The sequence below is a fragment of the Moschus berezovskii genome, chromosome 9, assembly GCF_049115385.1.
Source record: "Moschus berezovskii isolate FMDL1 chromosome 9, NW_MosBer_1.0, whole genome shotgun sequence".
In the NCBI taxonomy this organism is placed as follows: Eukaryota; Metazoa; Chordata; class Mammalia; order Artiodactyla; family Moschidae; genus Moschus; species Moschus berezovskii.
Genome location: NC_142468.1, coordinates 101,706,886 through 101,729,707, shown reverse-complemented (window position 1 = coordinate 101,729,707; position 22,822 = coordinate 101,706,886). Strand labels below are relative to the sequence as shown.

At 38.0% G+C, this 22,822-nt stretch overlaps 2 protein-coding genes across 2 annotated transcripts; both read right to left on the bottom strand.

The window, feature by feature from the left end:
* Nucleotides 1-6,159: 6,159 nt before the first annotated feature.
* LOC148776734 (olfactory receptor 4N2-like) lies at nucleotides 6,160-7,092 on the bottom strand. Its single transcript, XM_088840381.1, has one exon. It carries the CDS (start codon nucleotides 7,084-7,086, stop codon nucleotides 6,160-6,162), a length of 927 nt encoding a protein of 308 aa, XP_088696507.1. The 5' UTR covers nucleotides 7,087-7,092.
* Nucleotides 7,093-19,866: 12,774 nt separating this feature from the next.
* Nucleotides 19,867-20,832, bottom strand: LOC148776733 (olfactory receptor 4N4C-like). Its single transcript, XM_088840380.1, has one exon. The coding sequence runs from the start codon at nucleotides 20,791-20,793 to the stop codon at nucleotides 19,867-19,869; it is 927 nt and encodes a 308-aa protein (XP_088696506.1). The 5' UTR covers nucleotides 20,794-20,832.
* Nucleotides 20,833-22,822: the final 1,990 nt, after the last annotated feature.

Genomic DNA, 22,822 nt, shown 5'->3' with positions numbered 1-22,822 from the left:
TCCATTCTAAAGGAGATCAATCCTGGATGTTCATTGGAGGGACTGATGCTAAAGCTGAAACTGCAATACTTTGGCCACCTCATGCGACGAGTTGACTCACTGGAAAAGACTGTGATGCTGGGAAAGGTTGGGGGCGGGAGGAGAAGGGGACGACCGAGAACGAGATGGCTGGATGGCATCCCCGACTCTGTGGTCATGAGTTTGAGTGAACTCCGGGAGTTGATGATGGAAAAGGAGGCCTGGCATGCTGTGATTCATGGGGTCGCGGAGAGTCGGACACGACTGAGCGACTGAACTGAACTGAACTGAACTGAATGAAAGGGCCTGGGCTTCCCTGGTGGCTCAGAGGTTAAAGCGTCTGCCCCCAATGTGGGAGACCCGGGTTCGATCCCTGGGTCGGGAAGATCCCCTGGAGAAGGAAACGGTAACCCACTCCAGTATTCTTACCTGGAGAATCCCATGGACGGAGAAGCCTGGTAGGCTACAGTCCACGGGGTCGCAAAGAGTCGGACACGACTGAGCGACGGAACGGAACGGAATGAAAGGGCATATTGCACTAGAGCCTTTGTCAGTGTCTTTAGGATGAACCCTGGGTGATGGTAGCTACACAAATCCAAATGTCTCATTCAGCGAAGCAACTAAAGATTAAATAGCTTTCATGTAAAGTTCCCAATGCAGTCAGCTGTTCGTGTATCAAGATTTTCTCAGTTTCACAACTTCCTATCTAACCATCAAAGTCCTATGTTGATGAATAATAGAATAGGGAACGGTTGAAACTATTAAATATGTTGAGTATGGAAAATAAGAGATCTGGGCTAATGTTCTGCAAAACTCATAAAATCTTTAAATTATTTCTCTGGAGCCTTAGCCTTTTCATCTCTCTTTCATCTAAGTTTAAAAAGAAAAGAAAATATATCAGTAATTTGCATGCTTGTTGGGTTTTTTTTCCTTTTTAAAACATTTTATTTTATATTTGCATATAGCTGATTGACAATATTGTGATAGTTTCAGGTGAACAGCAAAGCAACTCAGCCATAGTTATATACATATATATTCCATTTATCCCCAAACTGCACTCCCATCCAGCTTACCACATAACATTGAACAGAGTTCCCTGCACCATACCATAGGATCTTGTTGGTTATCAATTTTAAATATGTTCCTTGGTTTTAAACCACATGTCAATTCTCTGAAAGCTGCTGATCATTTCAATTATGGTAATAGAATTAAAATGTCCACCATTAAAGTATTTCTAAGCATCAAGAAGAGATGGAAGTCTATTGGGGAGAGGGTAGAAAATGCCACACTCATGAATTCAGACCTAAGCCTTTGACCATTCCTGCTCAAACTCTGACCTCTACTCCATTGCATTCCAAGGCAGCTGATGACCCAGTAGAAGAGTTACAGTATTTTTTCTATTGTCCTCATCTTGTTTCTCATAAACATGAGTAGTTCCCAAACTCCAGAAATTTGAAACTCCAAGTTTTATGTTGCTCTCACAATGTTGCCAACATCCACATTCCCATAAAACATTAACTGACCATCCTTGTCATTGTTCAAAAATATTTGTCATCACATAGAAAACATTAGATTTTGAAATCTCCTCGAACTCTTTGTGATGCACTGGAGAAAGTGCTTTGGAGATTTGAGACTGCCACAACCCTACTGACTATCTCCAAAGCGAGTTATTATGTCAACTAAATTTGGCAAAGAAAATACCAAAGCTTTGTAAAGGGCAAATATTTTAGAATATGTCATCTAATGCCTCAGGGAGTTAATCCTGAATTCTAACACCAAAATCCTATTAGTGACAGATAATACAACTCTGTTGGAACCCTGTTAGTTAGGTCAAAAGTAAATAGAAAGTTAAGAAAAGTTTATTTTCATCTTAAAATAAAACCAAAAAGAGAAAAAGTGTAAATAAATGATGAGAGATTGTTGATATATATACCGAGGAAACAAGAGTCAAGATGAGGGTGAGACAGGTGAGGTATTGCCTCTGGCACAAAATTTATCCTGATACCAAATGCCTTAGTAATCAAGATGAATGCTATTTTAATGCAATATTTAAAAGTCAAAGTTAGTGTAGAAGCTATGAACAGAATATCACTTTTTTACAATAAAGCCATCAACATTACAGATTTTTTTCTTGTGCCTCAGGTTCCAATATGGTTCAAAATGATGCTATTACTAATTCAGACTTTATCTAAATTTAGTATTTATTTTATCATGGTTTTTAAATTACTTTTTATTTTTTAAAATATTGATGAGACCCAAAAATATTATTCTTAATAAGTCAGACAAAGAAAGACAAATATTGCATGATATCACTTATATGTGGAATGTAAAAAAGTATTACAAATGAATGTATATGCCAGAGATAGACTCAAGATATAGAATATAAACTAGTGCTCACCAAAGGTGGGAGGAAAGAGAAAAGGCACATTAGTGGTATGGATTAAGAGATACAAACTATTATGTACAAAATAGATAAGCAATAAGAATATATTGCACAGCACAAGGAATTATAGCCATTATATTGTAATAACTTTTAATGGAGTATAATCTATAAAGGAAATCAACTGAATATTCAGTAGAAAGACTGATGGTGAAACTGAAGCTCCAATAATTTGCCACCTGATACAAAAAGCCAACTCATTGGAAAATACCATGATGCTGGGAAAGATTGAGGACAGGAGGAGAAGGGGGCAACAGAGGAATAATTGGTTGGATGGCATCATCGACTCAATGGACATGAGTTTGAGCAAACTCCAGGAGAGAGTGAAGGACAGGGAAGTCTGGCGTGCTGTAGTTCATGGGGTCATGAACAGTCAGACACAACTTAGCGACTGAACAACAAATCTATAAAGACACTGAATATGTAACTGCAAGTGAACTCTTCTTCAATATAAAATATATACATAGAAGATAAATAATAATATCTAACTATACTTTGCCTAGTGTTTCAGAGAGTTAACTCCTTTTCTCCTATATAACAGGTAGAATGGGGATCTAATCTTTCAGATTCTTTCAAAGGGTAATTGAGCTGGAGCTTGAAATCATCTTTAATTATATGGAATTTAAGAGTAGTTTTACCTTCAGTATCTTGCCACTGCTACCAAAGAAGCTATATCTTCAATTTTGCCAGAACTGAAATGAGTTTGAGCCACAATTCTCATAGTTTTGTTGCCCTTATGACAATCCTGTAGGCATCAACGTCAAGTACCATAATGATGGCTGAGAATATGCATCGGCCAATGTGAAGTGAAAGTCCCTCAGTCGTGTCCAGCTCTTTGCAGCCCCACGGACTGCAGCACAGCAGGCCTCTATTTCATATGCACCTAATAATGTTTTATACGTGTCAGTTCAGTCACTCAGTTATGTACGACTCTTTGCAACCCCATGAACCGCAGAATAGCAGGCCTCCCTGTCCATCACCAACTCCTGGGGTCCACCCAAACCCATGTCCCTCGAGTCGATGATGCCAGCCAACCATCTCATCCTCTGTCGTCCCTTCTCCTCCTGCCCTCAATCTTTCCCAGCATCAGGGTCTTTTCCAATGAGTCAGCTCTTCGCATCAGGTGGCCAGAGTGTTGGAGTTTCAGCTTCAGCATCAGTCCTTCCAATGAACACCCAGGAATGATCTCCTTTAGGATGGACTGGTTGGATCTCCTTGCAGTCCAAGGGACTCTCAAGAGTCTTCTCCAGCACCACAGTTCAAAAGCATCAATTCTTCGGCGATCAGCTTTCTTCACAGTCCAAATCTCACATCCATACATGGCCACTGGAAAAACCATAGCCTTGACTAGATGGAACTTTGTTTGCAAAGTAATGTCTCTGCTTTTTAATATGTTGTCTAAGTTGGTCATAACTTTCCTTTCAAGGAGTAAGCGTCTTTTAATTTCATTGCTGCAATCGCCATCTGCAGTGATTTTGGAGTCCAGAAAAATAAAGTCAGCCACTGTTTCAACCGTTTCCCCATCTATCTGCCATGAAGCGATGGGACTGGATGCCATGATCTTACTTTTCTGAATGTTGAGCTTTACGCCAACTTTTTCACTCTCCTCTTTCACCTTCATCAAGAGGCTCTTTAGTTCTTCTTCACTTTCTGCCATAAGGGTGGTGTCATCTGCATATCTGAGGTTATTGATATTTCTCCCGGCAATCTTGATTCCAGCTTGTGCTTCATCCAGACCAGCGTTCCTCATGATGTACTCTGCATGTAAGTTAAATAAGCAGGGTGACAATATACAACCTTGATGTAGTCCTTTTCCAATTTGGAACCAGTCTGTTGTTCCATGTCCAGTTCTAACTGTTGCTTCCTGACCTGCATACAGGTTTCTCAAGAGGCAGGTCAGGTGGTCTAGTATTCCCATCTCTTGAAGAATTTTCCACAGTTTATTGTGATCCACACAGTCAAAGGTTTTGGCAGAGTCAATAAAGCAGAAATAAATGTTTTTCTGGAACTCTTGCTTTTTTGATGATCCATCGGATGTTGGGAATTTGATCTCTGGTTGCTCTGCCTTTTCTGAAACCAGCTTAAACATCTGGAAGTTCAAGGTTCACGTATTGCTGAAGCCTGGCTTGGAGAATATAAGCATTACTTTACTAGCGTGTGAGATGAGTGAATTAATTTCTCGTTTATATAAATTTCCTTAACAGTATTTTTACTTTAATTTTATGCATGGATGGTCCTTTATACCATCCTGAGTTAAGGAGGAAACCTCTGTAATTATGCAGAAATGAACTCACACATCCACATGGAATGGGCAGATTTTCATCACTCTTTGCCTTTTGGCCATACATATATTTTTTAACATGTCAAATGCAACCGTTTTTCTTTTCATTTTCTATTTTAATGTCAACTTGTCTTCTCACCTCTAAGATTATAAAACTATTATCCTGTGTTTTACAAGTATTTTTTGCATTGCTTCATTTTTTTTTGCAAAGAAGCTGTGAACATACTAACAGGTTCTTCTAGGATTATCGCATTTAGATTTCCAAATTCTGATTATCAAAAGTACTCATGTATCACTTGAATTGAGAAAAAATAACTGAAAAGAGAAGAAATAACATGAAATAGCCTGTATCATTCTCGTGATTCCACACCATGGTTAGTTAATGTGTTCCTTTTAGTTAGACGCTGGCAAAGTGGCTTCTGTTATCCCAATTGCCTCATTACTGCATGGATAGATCATTCAGCAGATTGATTTTATAGTGCACTTATGGAAATCACTTATGGATGCTCAGAATTAAAAAATTGTCTTCCAGTCCTTAAAAGATTTTATAACTACCTAACTTCTTATATTAAAGCCTATTTTAGGTGACAACAGAGATTTATGTAATCTCCAACAAAATCAATAATACTAAATAACACATGTACACCCAGGGTGGATTCATGTCAATGTATGGCAAAACCAACCAATATAATATTGTAAAGTAATTAGCCTCCAATAAAAAAAATAAAAAAATAAATAACTATCATTGCAATAATCAGATGGAAATCAATTGAGAATAAGTTTTAACATCCAGGGAAGATTTGTAAAACCCGTTAATCATAATCAGGAAGCTCTGAAAACAATCAAGTGAAATAATTTCATGACATTTTTTTCCATAAGATCAATTATTTTCTTTTCTTATCATGGTGCCACATTTGGGTGAAGGAGGAAAATATATGTATTTCAAGAATATCAGGCTTTTAAATTGTTCAAAACAGGACTGTAACATAACATATGACTTGTGATGATTCCTTGTCTTTAATGGTCTTTGCCCAGAATCTTGATAATGTTGTCCTAAATCATAAAAGAACAATTGTGAATGCATCACTCACCTGCTTAAAATATTAAGATGAATTCTTACTTCAAATAGAATAGAATAAAACATTTTTTGGTGTAAAAAGCATTATTTATATGACATTATAGCCATAAATAACTTAAGAACTAAATCTCTCACACTTATTCCTTACTCCAACCAGGCTGGTGTTTCCTTTATGTTCTTGAATAACATAGCATGTTTGTTTTCTTGTTACTATAACTTTCCCTCACTGACTACAATGGTACCTGACAATGGGAAGCACTCAATGAAAAACAATATTTTTTAAATAAGTGAATGATTTTCAGCCAGAATTTCCCCTTCATGACTTCTTATTATAAAATCCACTCAACAAACCATGCGTTGACTCAATATCCTCCTCATGGAAGCTTTTACTTCCTGGTTGCGAAGGGTATAAATCACAGGATTCATCAAAGGAAAGATCACTGTGTGGAAAAAGGAAACAACCTTGTCTGCTGATAAGGCTGTGAAGGGACGAGTGTAGATAAAGATGCCAGGCCCAAACATGAGAAATATAATGATGATGTGGGTGGTGCATGTGGACAGAGCCTTCCTCTTCCCCTCGGAGGAGGAACCATGCACATGGCAGAGGATGACTGCGTAGGAGGCCAGAAGCCCCAGGAAACACAGCAGGGTCCTCAGGCCACTGTTGAAGACCATCAGGAGCTCCACCACAAAGGTGTCAGTGCAGGCCAGCTTGATGACCTGCGGCACATCACAGAAGAAGTTGTCCAAGTGGTTTGGACCACAGAAGGGCAAGCGCAGGATGAGGGCCACTTGGATAATGGAATGAACAAAGCCTCCAAACGACTGAGCCAACAACAAGGCATAGCAGGCTCTAGGGGTCATGACAGTTGAATAGTGTAAAGGACGACAGATGGCAATATAGCGGTCAAAGGCCATCACGAGAAGGAGTAATCCCTCCCCTCCTCCAAGGAAGTGCAAGAAGAAGAGCTGAGTGATGCAGCCTCTATAGGAGATCACCTTCTTCTCAGAGAGGAAGTCCACCAGCATCCTGGGAGCCACAGTGAAGGAGTAGGATGCATCCAGGAAGGCCAGGTTGCCCAGGAAGAAGTAGAGGGGGGCCGTGAGGCCGGGGTCTGACCTGACGGTGAGGATGATGAGGACATTTCCAGGGAGGATGATGAGGTAGAAAAGTAAGACTAGCACAAACACCAGAAGCTGAATATTTTGAGACTGGGTCAGACCAGCAAGGATGAATTCTGTCACCACAGTACTGTTCTCTCGCTCCATGTTCTCTGCCTGTAGTACATAAAGCAGCAGAGTTTATTGTTATTACAATTTCTTACATCTAGACTTGGATTGTTCTCTAAGTAAAAATATCTGAAAAATTCATCACTTCAGTTATAAACAATATGTCTTAAGAAATTTTTTGGAACATGTACAAAGAGACACAAAAACCTTGACAAAATGCTAGTGACTTAGCCACCAGTAAAGAAGGACACAAAGAGAGAGGCATGAGTGAAAAATAAGAGGAACATAATACAAAGGAAAAAACAAAAAAACAAAACAATATGTACAGTGGTTTGTTATGGTACATATTTTAAGAAATATTAAAAATATCTGCTTTACATCTCTCAAGAAGTGAATGGAATGACTAATATACAGGTACTACCATCCACAGATGAAATTTTTGAAAATCTTCCTTTAAAATGTCAGCATACATATGTATAGAAACACTCATGCATGCACACACACACACACAGAGCCAAAGTGAGACTTAAAATTGCAATAAAAAATATCTTGTATGGCCTCCAATTAGCCTCTCTGCTTACTTCTTGTCTCTACTTCCACAGACACTTATCTACTTATTCATTCCATCTCCTGTCTATAAAAATACACCCAAGAAACCCAGGAGTGTAGTGAAGAGTTCCCTCTATTTCCTCTTCGGTTCACTGCATCCCACAAGCTCACTCAGAGTTGATGTGAGTGATGTGTCATTTCATGATGTGTCAGCATTTGATGGTATCCCTAAGACATCAGAAGATTTTGAAGGTTTTTATAATTGAGAGTTACAGGCTCTTCCACTCTGCCTATTTCTTGTCATCTCTGCTTTTTCATTGTTTTCCAACAAAAGGATTCCATGCTGCCTGACATACTCGATCCATTCCCTTCCCATATCCTGTTCTTGTCTATGTATTTTCCTGACTGTGATTCTGAAACGGTGCTTCACATCAATCCAGAGAGTATGTATCAGGTGAACATTTCTCTAAGTAAAATAAAATACATTTCCAAAAAAAAAAGGCATACAAATTATGACCATCATCAGAATCAAAAATTATATGTTACCCACATTAGTGGGAAAACTGTTGTCAGGCTGAGGGTGCCCCTGGTGGTTCAGTGGTAAAGAATCTGTCTACCAATGCAGGAGACATGAGTTTGATCCCTGGTCCAACATGCTGCTGTGCATCTAAGCCCATGTACCACAGCTACTGAGCCTGTGCTCTAGAGCCTAAGTACTGCAACTACTGAGCCTACATGTCACAACTACTGAAGCCCAAATACCCTAGAGCCTATACTCCACAGCAAGAGAAGTCACCACTGTGAGGAGCCCATGCACCTCCCTTAACTCAAGCAGAGTAGACCCTGCTTGCCGCAGCTAGAGAAAAGCCCACACAGCAATGAAGACTTCACACAGCCAAAAATAAATAAATAAATAAAATTATTTTAAAAAGAGCACAAGAATCTTGAAAAAATGTATTTAAAAAACTAAAAAAGGAAGAGTCTGAAAGAGAAATCTAAATTCTCACCACTATATCCTTAATCTCCCTTAGCACGTCAGCTAATTAAGAGACGCATCAGACTCTGACAGTGATGACACGGTGGAGGAACAGGAGGCCAGGAGGCAGCCTCCTGCACTCTTTGGGAAGAGACACAGTCATTACCAGGCAGCGCTGTGCCTGCCTTGAGGGCGAACTGTGGTCAGACCAGCTCCCGGAGCAGAGCACTCCCCGTCTTTGAACATTTCTTCCTGCTTCCTTTCTCAGTTTCTCTCTTTTGTCTTTCTCTCCCCTATTACTCATCAAGAAGCCTTTAATTTCCTAATTTATTTTATGAGCTCGATTGTGGTTTGTTTTTCCCCTGTTAATTTATTGCCTCTCATTTTCTCCTAATTTTCTTTCCCATTTTATTTTGTTTTCTTTAAATCTCACTCTTTATCATTTTCTCTTCTTTCTCCCATTCTTTTACTCAGATCCTTTCACCCTGAAATGTGTTCACTCTCTCCACTTCTCATGTTCATTGTTACCCCATTATGGGTCATGCCTGTCTTGCTATTTTATTTTAAAGAGCATCACTGTTGTTTCCTTTCAAGCAAGAATGAGCAATGTGTATGCTCTCCATCATCTTCCATTCTAAACATTTGGTCTACAAAAGAATACTTCAATATGGAGTACTAACCATTTTCCCAGATTGCCGGAAGAAATATCAATAACTTCAGATATGCAGATGACACCACTCTTATGGCAGAAAGCAAAGAACGAAAGAGCCTCTTGATGAAAGTGGAAGAGGAGAGTGAAAAAGTTGGATTAAAGCTCAAATTCAGAAATCTAAGGTCATGGCATCCGGTCCCATCACTTCATGGGAAATAGATGGGGAAATAGTGGAAACAGTGGCAGACTGTATTTTTTTGAGCTCCAAAATCACTGCAGATGGTGACTCCAGCCATGAAATTAAGACTCTTACTCCTTGGAAGAAAAGTTACAACCATCCTAGACAGCATATTAAAAAGCAGAGACATTACTTTGCCAACAAAGGTCCGTCTAATCAAGGCTGTGGTTTTTCCAGTAATAATGTATGGATGTGAGAGTTGGACTGTGAAGAAAGCTGAGCCCCAAAGAATGATGCTTTTGAACTGTGGTGCTGGAGAAGACTCTTGAGAGTCCCTTGGACTGCAAGGAGATCCAACCAGTCCATTCTCAAGGAGATCAGTCCTGGGTGTTCATTGGAAGGACTGAAACTGAAAACTCCAATACTCTGGCCACCTGATGCGAAAAACTGACTCACTGGAAAAGTCCCTGATGCTGGGATGGATTGGGGGCAGGAGGAGACGGGGCGACAGAGGGTGAGATGGCTGGATGGCATCACCGACTCAATGGACATGAGTTTGAGTGAACTCCGGAAGTTGGTGATGGACAGGGAGGCCTGCAGTCCATAGGGTCGCAAAGAGTCGGACATGACTGAGTGACTGAACTGAACTGAACTAACCATTTCCTCTTGAAAGAAGAAATTTATTTTCAATTTACCAAACTTGAACCACTCATTAATTACTATCCATTTCCTCATATATTTATTCTGCATATAAATGAACCTGATACAAAAAGTTGATTAAGAAAAATAAAATCTCATTACTATCATTCTAATGAAATGAATATATTTAACAATATTTTCAAAACTTTGAGTTTTGGAAACTCAACATCTGTCATCATATTGATTGAAGCTTGTAAATTATTTAAACATATATTAACAAGTTTACATATTCTGAAAAATGTCACTTAGGTGACATGATCAAATGTTTAATTGATACTTATGCTAATAATGAATATATAAACAATCAAACAAATGAATGCACCTTTAACAAGGAATTCCCTCATCAATAGAACACATTGGTTATTTAAATTACCTTTAATATCCTTCAAATGCTAGCTTTCTAGACAATGTCCTAACTGAATTTGATTTGGAATCATTTTATCTGATTATGATGACTCTGCTCAGCAATTCACTAACTCTTCACCTTGGACAAGTCACTTAGATTTCAGAAGTCTGAATTTTCATTCAAGAAATAGAATAATATGTTGACTCTTTCTGACAGGGTTTAAATATCAGAATCAGATTGAGCTGACGATTGTAGTTATAGCTCATTTAAGTAAGTTTAAAGAAGAGCTAAAAACCTGGAAAATATTTAGACATTAAATGGTACCTCCAATGAATGGACACATTGCCACTAGAGCCTCTGTAAATGTCTTTAGGATGAACCCTGGGTGATGGCAGCTGCACAAATCTGAGTGATAAATAGAGATAAGAAACTGTGGAGGTGAAAAAGACTTCATATAAAATATTCTCAATGTCATCAGTTGTTTTTACAGGAAACTATTCTCTGTTTCACAACTTTCCATCTAACCATCAAAATCCTGTGTTGAAAAATAACAGAACCACAGGCAACACAAGAAGCTCTCATATATGTTGAGCATAGAAACTAAGATCTGGGCTAATGTTCTGCAAAACATAAAATCTGTGAAGCTTTTCTCTGGAACCCTTGGCCTACCCTCTTTGCATCTTCTTCATCTGTACTTTAAAAAGAAAAAAATATGTATCAGTCATTTGCATGCTTCTTGGTTTTAAATGAGATGTCAACTCTGAAAGCTATTGATCATTTCACTTAATTATGGAAATAGAATGAAAGGGTTTGTCCACCATTAAAATAATTCTAAGTATCAAAAATAAATGGAAATCTACTGGGGAGAGGGTAGAAAATGCCACACTCGTGAATTTAGACCTAAGCCTCTGACTGTTCCTGCTCAAACTCTGACCTTTAGTCCATTGCATTCCAAGGCAGCCGATGAACCAGTAGAATAGTTATGGTATTTTTCTATTGTTCTCTCCTTCTTGTTTCTCAAAAATATGAATAGCTCCCAAACTTCAGAAATCTGAATCTCCAGCTTTTACACAACTCTCATAATGTTGCCTTCCTCTCTATTCCCATAAAACATTAACGGACCATCCTTGTCATTGTTCATAAATATTTGTCATCACGTAGAGAACATTAGATTTTGAAATCTCCTCTCTTTATGATGCAATGGAGAAACCACTTTGGAGATTTGAGACTGCCACAACCCTGTTGACTATTTCCAAAGGGAGTGATTAGATTGTCAACTGAATTTGTCAAGGAAAATACCAGAGCTTTGTAAAGGGCAAATATTTTAGAATATGTCATCTACTGCCCCAGAGGGTTAATCCTGAATTCTGACACCAAAATCCTATCAGTGACTGAGGTAGTATGACCTTGTTTGGAAGTCTATTAGAGCAAAAGTAAATAGAAAGTAAAGAAAAGTTTATTTACATCTTATAATACAATCAAAAAGAGAAAAAAATGTAAATAAATGATGAGAGATTGATATATACATACCAAGGAAGCAAGCAGAATCAGGTTGAGGATGAAACATGTGAATTATTGCCTCAGGTGCAAAATTTACCCTGATACCAAAAGCCCTAGTAATCAAGGTAAATAAAATTTTAATGCAATGTTTAAAAGTCAGAGTCAATGTAAAAATTATGAACAAGAATATCAATTTTTCAAAATAAAGACACCAACATTACAAATGTTTCCTTTTATCTCAGTTTCCAATATGGCTCAAAGTGGCACTATTACTAACCCAGCATTTATTTAAAATTTACTGTTTATTTTGTTTATCATAGTTTTGCAAAATTAATTTTGTTTTTTACAATATCAATTAGACCTAGAGAATATTATGCTTAGTGAAATGTCAGACAAATATGTAGAATCTTAAATACTATTGAATGTTTATGCTAAACAGAAACAGACTCACAAATACAGAACACAAACTAGTGGATATCATAGGGACAGGGCAAATTAGGGGTATGGAATTAGGAGATACAAGCTCATATGTATAAAATAGATAGGCAACAGGATATATGGTATAGCACAGGGAATTATAGCCATTATCTTGAAATAGCTTTTAATGGTGTGTCTCTGAATCAGTATGCTATACACTTGAAACTAACCAAATATTGTCAATCAACCCCACTTCAAAAATTCGATTAGAATATTGTTTATTACTAAATTTTTGTCACTCCCTTAGATTTTGCCCTCACGGCATAGGCATTACTCATTCCTCTATCTTCACCATCATTCTGACCCCAAAAGCAAATAATGTGATCAAGTCAGTAATGAGTATGTAAGATTCAGCATGTTGCTGGTTGCTGGTGATGCAGACATAGCAGACGGAATATGAACAATGCTCATGAAGATATTCAAAGCCTAGTACTTCTTAGAAAAAAGAACTGTGCAGGGTAAAATGTATCACTTCCTCAAAGGTAAGTGAACTCCTAAATTGGATGTGAAAAAATGTATCCTGATCTTGGTATTTGTTGTTTACTCACTTTTTCTTTCCTCAGCTAAAACAAGGAGTGGGGAGGTGGTGTTTTTTTCACTGACTATTACCAAAATAAAAAATTAATAAAAGTTCAGAGTAATTAAATGCAACTTAATTTAATCTTTTTATATCTGGTTGTTGTATTCATTGTTTTGCTTTAAAAGGAAATCTGAGTTTGTGGGTCACTTCAAAACCAAATCACTAAACACACATTTTTGTAAACTAAATAAAATTCATAATCAAATATGCATTTGTTCTAATCTGTTTTCATCTCAAGAACATAGTGTGAGAAATAAAAAAAGAGAAGAAAGAAAAAATAAAGAGGTACAAGGTTAGAATGACCAAAACAGACCAAGAAAACAGGGAAAAGAAAGACTCATGGAGACATATGGAAAGACAATTGTAAAATTTTCAAAGGTCAAGAGACAGAGAGACACTGGTCTGTAATACACGTTCCACAAATCCACAAACTACAAAAGTAAACCAGTGATAAAGAGGCCTGTATATAGGAAAAAGAAAATACACCGGGTTAGATATGCACTTAGCTGGAGTAAGAGCCCCACTTTGAAGCAGGTTAAAGTTCTGCCCCCCAAAAGTCTTTGACTTTGAAAATTGCTTTTCCATAATTATAATCTGAGGCTTTCCTCATTTCTTAACATTCATCCCAATATGTAAGACAAAATTAATATGAAGATCTAAGCTAGTTCTTATGAGTCTTTTTAAAATGGGGTATTTTTTATTTTAAAAAATATTGAAATTATTTATCTCTATTACTGAGTTTTTCGACACATCCTTAGATTTTTCCCCAAACTCAATTAACTTATTGGGTGTCTCCCCTGAGCCTGACAGTATTGTGTCAACAGTACCGTACAAACAAGACAAAAGTCTTTTCCTTTAGAATTTTACATTCTAATTCAGGGAGACAGACAATAAGCAAACAAGCAGGAAAGAAAACATCAGATAGTAATGAGTGTGTGAAAGGAAATATAGCAGAGTGTGAGTAAGAGAGAGCTTGGGAAAGAGACTGCTGTTTTAGAAAGGATGGTCAGAAAGGATCTTTCTGAGGAGGTTTCATTAAAGTAAAATCTGAGTGTCTAAAAGAAGCCATTCCAGTAAGTGGTCATCAAAAAGAAAGATCTGTATATCAAACAATAGTATCCACCTTTTTCTGAAAAGGCTAGTAGTCTTCTCTTTTCCAATTTAAAAAGAAAGGAAGATCTGGTGTGTTAAGGAATAAAACAGGGGTCAGAGTACCAAAAGAGTGAAAAAATTTATACAGAGAGAAAATTCCTTCCCATTTTTTATCCCCCACTCAAACTTCACAATAGGAAATAGCTATTACTCTTTGTGCATCTTCCCCGAAGCATTATGAATATAAAAACTAAAGTCATTATACAGTCTTTTCTCTCTATTAATAAAAAAGTGATAAATATGCAAAAGTAGGGTTGGTTTAAATGAATTTTAATAGCTGCATACAACTCAATACTTTACAGGCGTTTAAAATATAATAGGCATGTGTAACACATACATTCATGCATAATATAGCTTCCAGAATATTTTTTAAGAAGCATTTTTAAAAACAACATATATAATCCGTCCTTATATTTAGACAAAAAAGTTTAAGTATGTACCAAAAATGTGGAAAAAATATTTTATGTACATCCTCTGACCTTTGTTTTTATTGTATATATCGCTGTTGTTCAGTCACTAAGTCATGTCTGACCCTGTGACCCCATGGACTGCCACACACCAGGCCTCCCTGTCCTCCACTATCTCCCAGAGCGTGCTCAGATTCATGTCCTTAGAGTTGATGATGCTATCTAACCACCTCATCCTCTGACACCCTCTTCTTTTGCCTTTAATCTTTCCAGCATCAGGGTCTTTTTAATGAGCTGGCTCTTCTCATCAGGTGTTATATATGTTTCATCAATTCCTTTCTACCACAAACTCAGTTTTTAAAATTATTATTAAAATAATCACATTAAGTAAAACTCTATATTGGTTTCTATTTAAATTTTTCAAGTCAGCTTTGTACAATAAGAAATCATAATGCGTGCATTACTCATTCACTTCTTACTAGCCATTGTTGAGAATCTATCAGAGCAAGTCATTGTGATGAAACACAAATTTAATAGTACAAACTCTAATTTCAAAGAAGGAAAAAATTTTAAACACAGACACACATAAAATAATGGTAAAATCTTTGTAAAAGAACTGTGCTTAGAGCATCATGAGAGCAAAGAGGAGTAAACACTGGTGTGGGCGCTGGAAATGTATCAAGAAGCAGGAAGCACCACGGTTCAGTCTTCACTGAAAGGTTCATCAGCAAGAGGTAAAGGAGAACAGTGTGCAAAGTCACTGAAGAATCAGACTCCCTTCCTGTGCTGAAACAGTGAGAGGCAAGATTGGAAAAGTGGGTAATTTCTAATAGATTATATTTGATTAAATTTATAATTCATTGGAAGAAATTCAGGAGATAATCCATGAGACTGCTGTTCTACACTACACATAAAGGATATATCTAACTGATGATACAATTGACAACTTCTTGGCTATGTTGTGGAGAAGGCAATGGCACCCCACTCCAGTACTCTTGCCTGGAAAATCCCATGGACAGAGGAGCCTGGTAGGCTGCAGTCCATGGGGTCGCAAAGAGTCAGACATGACTAGGCTACTTCACGTTCACTTTTCACACTCATTCATTGGAGAAGGAAATGGCAACCCACTCCAGTGTTCTTGCCTGGAGAATCCCAGGGATGGGGGAGCCTGGTGGGCTGCCTTCTATGGGGTCGCACAGAGTCAGACACGACTGAAGCGACTTAGCAGCAGCAGCAGCAGCTATGTTGAGCTATTGTTGCTGTGTCCTGTAGATATATCATGAGAATTTTTCAATATTTTTCAAAAGTATACTCTTTAGTTTTAAATTCAAAACTTAATGATGACAGGTATTAATCTGATAGATTTATTCTGGGACATAGCACAAATTTCAAACTTTTAAAAACTGAGATCATATTAAATATGTTCTTAGACTACAATAGAATTAAACTAGAAAGGTATTAGGCATATTCTCAAAACTTTAGGGAAAAACACACTCTGAATAACCCAAGAGTAAGAAAATCAAAGTCAAAATTAGGATATATTATTAATGGAATGCAAATGAGAACACAACATAAAAAATATGCCATATGTAGATAAAGTAGTGCTTAGAGGGAAATTTGTCGGAGAAGGCAATGGCAAGCCAATCTAGTACTCTTGCCTAGAAAATCCCATGGATGGAGGAGCCTGGTAAGCTGCAGTCCATGGGGTCTCTAAGGGTCGGACACGACTGAGCGACTTGACTTTCACTTTTCACTTTCACACACTGGAGAAGGAAATGGCATCCCACTCCAGTGTTCTTGCCTGGAGAATCCCAGGGACAGGGGAGTCTGATGGGCTTCCGTCTATGGGGTCACACAGAGTCGGACACGACTGAAGTGATTTAGCAGCAGCAGCAGCAGAGGGAAATTTGTAGCATCAACTGATTTCGTATAAAGGGATTATAAGAAAGAATTTAAATCAATAACTTAATCTCCAAATTTAGGGAAAAAACATGAAATTAAATCCAAAGAAAGAAGAAACTAAATAATATAGGTAAAAGAAGAAATACATAAATTTCTTAAATAGAGAAAAATAAATGAATCCAAAAGTTAGTTCCTTGTAAAGAAGAATAAAATTCATAAAAATTTAGACACACTTTCAAGGGGAAAAAGAGATTACACAAATTAATAATATCAGGAGTTAAAAAACATTTATTATGAATATTACTAAAATTAAAAGAATGCTAATGGAACATTCTGAGCAGTTTCATGCCAATAAATTTGATAACTTAGCTCTATTGAACAAAATCTTAAGACCATTAATTACCAAAAATCACTCATGAAGAAGCAGATAACTTGAATAGCTGTATATTTACCAAGGAAATTTAATTTGTACTTTAAAATCTTCCCACAAAGGAAGCTTCAGACCCAATTGTTCATCTGATGTATCTGCCAAACAGTTATTCAAGAAATAATCAAACTTTCAGAAGATAGATTATTAAAGGAAAATATTTTTAATATCCCCTGTATTTCCTTTTGGTATAGATTAAGTTATTAAAAGCATGTGAATATATTTGCACATATTTGAGGAATATGTTTCTCTTCTCAGTCATTTCCAATTTAGATTCATTGTGGTCAGAGCATGTATTCTATATGAAATACAGTGAGACTTTTATGGGCTAGCCTATGATCTATCTTTGAGAATGACTAATGCACTTGAGAAGAACATTTGCTTGTCACTGTTGAGCACAGTAGTCTATAAATAGCAACGAAGTCAAATTTGTAGATAGTGCTGTTCAAATATCCTGTAAGCCTTAGTCGCTCATTTGTGTCCAACCCTTTGTGACCCCACAGACTGTAGCCCACCAGGCTCCTCTGTCCATGGGATTTTCCAGGCAAAAATACTGAAATGGGTTGCCATACCCTCCTCCAGGGACTCTTTCCAACCCAGGGATTAAACTCGGGTCTCCTGCATTGCAGGCAGATTCCTTACCGTCTGAGCCAACAGGGAAGCCCATCTCTACAGACAACAGCTCACACATACTGTCAATTTTTTAAAAATTAATCTCAGTATTAGCTGTTGGATTCTCTGTTTCTATATTAATATATGTTTAAATGTCTATAGCCCAGCACATATAATGGTCTGCTACTCCATAAAAGATTTTATAAGTACCTAATTTCCCACATTAAACCCCACTATACTGAAAATAACTAGAGTGGTTTATGTAATCTCCAACAGAATACAATACCAATAAGTATCATTTTCATAATCAGATTGAAATCAGTTGAAAGCAGATTTTAACATCCAGGGAGGATTTGTAATAGCTCATTAGTAATGATCAGGAAGCTCTGAAAAACAATCAAGTGAAATAATTACATGATATTTTTCCATAAAACCAATTATTTTCCTTTCATGTCAGTCTACCAACATTGAGGGAGGAAGAATATATATGTTTTCAAGAATTTTCAAACTTTTTAAGCTGCTCAAAACAAGTCTGCAGCATAACATTTGGCTTTTAATGATGTTTTGCTGGTTATTGATCTCTGCCTAGAATCCTGATGATATTCCTCTAAATCATAGAAGAAACTATTTCAGATAAGTCAACTCTCTTGCTTAAAGTATTAAAAATGAATTCTTACTGCAATTAGAATCAAATAGAACTTTTTTTTTAAATTTTTTATTTATTTTTTATTTTTTTTTGTAATTAATTAATTTTTTATTGGAGGCAAATTATTTTACAATATTATATTGGTTGGTTTTGCCATACATTGACATGAATTCGCCCCGGGTTTACATAAGCTCCCCTTCCTGAACCCCCCTCCCACCTACCTCCTCCCTTTATCCTCCCTCTGGGTCATCCCCGCATGCCAGCCCCGAGCATCCTATAACATGCATTGACCCTGAACTAGTGATTCGTTTCACATATGACAACATACGTGTTTCAATGCCATTCTCCCAAATCATCCCACCCTCACCCTCTCCCACAGAGTCCCAAAGACTGATCTACACATCTGTGTCTCTTTTGTTGTCTCGTATACAGGGTTATCATTTGCATCTTTCTAAATTCCATATATATGCGTTAGTATGCTGTATTGGTGTTTTTCTTTCTGGCTTACTACACTCTCAAACTATAAGCAAGGTGAAAAGACAGCCTTCAGAATGGGAGAAAATAATAGCAAATGAAGCAACTGATAAAGGATTAATCTCCAAATTATACAAGCAGCTCCTGCAGCTCAATTCCAGAAAAATAAATGACCCAATCAAAAAATGGGCCAAAGAACTAAACAGACATTTCTCCAAAGAAGACATACAGATGGCTAACAAACACATGAAAAAATGCTCAACATCCCTCATAATCAGAGAGATGCAAATCAAAACCACAATGAGATACCATTTCACACCTGTCAGAATGGCTGCTATCCAAAAGTCTACATGCAGTAAATGCTGGAGAGGATGTGGAGAGAAAGGAACCCTCTTACACTGTTGGTGGGAATGCAAACTAGTACAGCCACTATGGAGAACAGTGTGGAGATTCCTCAAAAAACTGGAAATAGAACTGCCATATGATCTAGCAATCGCACTCCCGGGCATACATACCAAGGAAACCAGAATTGAAAAAGACACATGTACTCCAATGTTCACTGCAGCACTGTTTATAATAGCCAGGACATGGAAGCAACCTAGATGTCCATCTGTAGACGAATGGATAAGAAAGCTTTGGTACGTATACACAATGGAGTATTATTCAGCCATTAAAAAGAATACATTTGAATCAGTTCTAATGAGGTGGATGAAACTGGAGCTTATTATACAAATAGAACTTCTTATCTTAGCCCGAGACCTCAGTTATTTGACCCTTACATATAAATTAACACCTAAAATCTCTCACACTTATTCATTATACTGCAACCATTCTGGTGTTTCTTTTATGTTCTTTAAACACACAAAGTGTATTCTCTTGTTATGTATAACTTTCCCCCACTAGTTACAATAAAGTGAAGTGAAGTCTCTCAGTTGTGTCCGACTCTCTGCAACCCCATGGACTGTACCCTACCAGGCTCCTCCATCCATGGGATTTTCCAGGCAAGAATACTGGAGTGGGTTGCCATTTCCTTCTCCAGGGGATCTTCCCGGCCCAGGGATCGAACCCAGGTCTCCCACATTGTAGGCAGACACTTTTACCATCTGAGTCACCAGGGAAGTCCCAATAGTTACAGTAGTACATGAAAAATGGAAGGCATTCAATGAAAAACAGTATTTGTTAAATGAATGAAAGATTTGCAGCCAGAATTTCCCCTTCATGACTTCATATTATAAAACCAATTCAGAAAAACACATGCTGGCTCAATATCCTCCTCATGGAAGCTTTCACTTCCTGGTTGCGAAGGGTATAAATCACAGGGTTCGTCAAAGGAAAGATCACTGTGTGGAAAAAGGAAACCACCTTGTCTGCTGATAAGGCTGTGAAGGGACGAGTGTAGATAAAGATGGCAGGCCCAAACATGAGAAGTATAATAATGACATGAGTGGTGCATGTGGACAGAGCCTTCCTCTTCCCTTCAGAGGCAGACCCACTTACATGGCAGAGGATGACTGCATAGGAGGCCAGTAGCCCCAGGAAACACAGCAGGGTGAGCAGGCCACTGTTGAAGACCATCAGGAGCTCCACCACAAAGGTGTCAGTGAAGGCCAGCTTGATGACCTGCGGCACATCACAGAAGAAGTTGTCCAGTCGGTTTGGACCACAGAAGGGCAAGCGCAGGATGAGGGCCACTTGGATAATGGAATGAACAAAGCCTCCAAGCCACAGAACCAATAGCAAGGCACAGCAGGCTCTAGGGGTCATGACAGTTGAATAGTGTAAAGGACGACAGATGGCAATGTAGCGGTCAAAGGCCATCACGACAAGGAGTAATCCCTCCCCTCCTCCAAGGAAGTGCAAGAAGAAGAGCTGAGTGATGCAGCCTCTATAGGAGATCACCTTCTTCTCAGAGAGGAAGTCCACCAGCATCCTGGGAGCCACAGTGAAGGAGTAGGATGCATCCAGGAAGGCCAGGTTGCCCAGGAAGAAGTAGAGGGGGTCCGTGAGGCCGGGGTCTGACCTGACGGTGAGGATGATGAGGACATTTCCAGGGAGGATGATGAGGTAGAAAAGTAAGATCAGGACACAGACCAGGAGCTGAATGTTTTGAGACTGGGTCAGACCAAGGAGAATGAATTCTGTCACCGCTGTGCTGTTTTCTGTCTTCATCTCCTGTGCCTGTAGTACCTGGGAGAGTAGAGAGTTTGTTCCCAGTTCTTCTCCCACTAAAACCTGTGAATTCTACGTCTGTGTTACACCATTACTCTCCCACAAATGAAGAAAGCTTCTCTACTCTTCACCTGCATGCGTGCTACTGCTTCAGACGTTTCTGACTCTTTGTGACCTGTGGACTGTAGCCCGCCAGGCTCCTCTGTCCACGGGATGCTCCAGGCAAGAATACTGGAGGGGGTTGCCATGCGCTACTCCAGGGAATCTTCCCTGACCCAGGGACTGAAGCCGCGTCTCCTGCACTGCAGGTGGATTCTTTACCCGTGAGCCGCTGGGGAGGCCCCTTCCACCCTTTATTCTTCTATAAATCATTAAGTGCCAACACCGAAACCTTGACGCCACACTGTTCTGCTTCTGTCCGGTGCTCCTGTTAACTGCTCTCTCCTGCAGCACGCTGTCCTGCCCTGCATTTGTTATGATTCACATGAGGCGTATGAACTTCTTACAATTCTTCAAATTTTTATTTGACTGGGGGGAGGTGGTAAGATGGATTGTGACAGCAAAAAGGAATGGCAGAGTTTTTTAAGGCAAGAAACATTCCATATCTGGTCTGTAATGGTTACAAGTGTCTTTTTTCTTCAAAATTTATTGAACTATTAAACGATACAAAAATTCATGCATTTACTGTATGTAAATTATACCTTAGGGAATGTTTGCCTAAAAAGTTTTTTAAAACCTGCTTACTTAAAATATTTCCTTTTTTTCTTTTAACCCATCATCCTGGTCTTGATAAAAATAATCCTGGTTGTTCTGGAGAAATTGAGATCTGTGGCTTATCTGTACAATTGTCTCTAAATTGGCAGTGTGCTTATCCAGTGTACAGGATAACTTATTGCTATGAAAATTTGAAGGCCCAGTGTAGACCACCTCAAAATGTGCCTCAATAGCATACTGATTATTTTGAATTAAAGTCACTTAAGAAATGGTCAATGCAAGGGAGACACTCTGATCCTTCTTTCTGTCTCCCTGAAAGCAGGAAAAAAATCTCTTCATGTGAAAAGTGCACCACCTGCATCCAGGGGTAAGGGGACGCCCGTGTCCCTAGAGACAGGGATTCAAACGAGAAACTCATAGAAACAAACCTTGTTATTTTTCATTTTTCTACCCCAAGCCCAGACTCCATTTAGATTCTTTACTAATTGACCATATAAAGCCTAAATTTCTTTGTCCTATTTGTTACAAAGTTATTGTTTTTTCATCTAAAAAGTGTTAAAGCACCTACTTTGGCCAGTTGTTTAAATCTCATTTCTATGAGACCTTCATGCTTGTGATTAAATTGCCTTGAGTAAATTTTATTATTAGTCCAGCCTCAAGAACTCAAGATTGATAGAGCAGAAACTTCCCCATCCTACACAAAAGCAATAACAGTAGAATTTCTATGTATATATGATGATATTCCATTATTTGCAATTCTATTTTTGAAAGTGTCATAATGAAAACGAATATTAAAATGTACAAATAAAATACACATGCTGTTTGCACATGCTAAAAAGTTGTTTATTTTTAGGATGAAACATTTTCAAAACTTGAAGACTTGAACTGGATGATAACACTGCCCTGTAATATAGAAGTATATCTACTCAAAATGTAAAAATGTCTGATTTTGTGTGTCTAAACCCAGATAGATTAATTAAAAGCAGATGTTTTTGCATATAGCTAAAACCTGGAATTATGAAAGAGGTGGTTTTCATCACATAGACACATAGATACGTGTACAAATGCACGTGTGCACACACACATGCACAAGCACATGAACTGTTTCCTAAGCAAAACTGAAGCACCAACATTTACAAACGGCACAATCCAAATTAACTTTTCCACTCTGTTCTTTCCTTCCTTTCTTTTGTCCTCTCTCACTTCCTCTTTCCCTCCTTTCCTTCCTTCCTTTTTTCCTAGCATTCCTTGGCTTAAATATTTATCACTTTTTTCTCTGTATAATAAAACCTGCTGCTCGAAAAGTAAGTCAGGA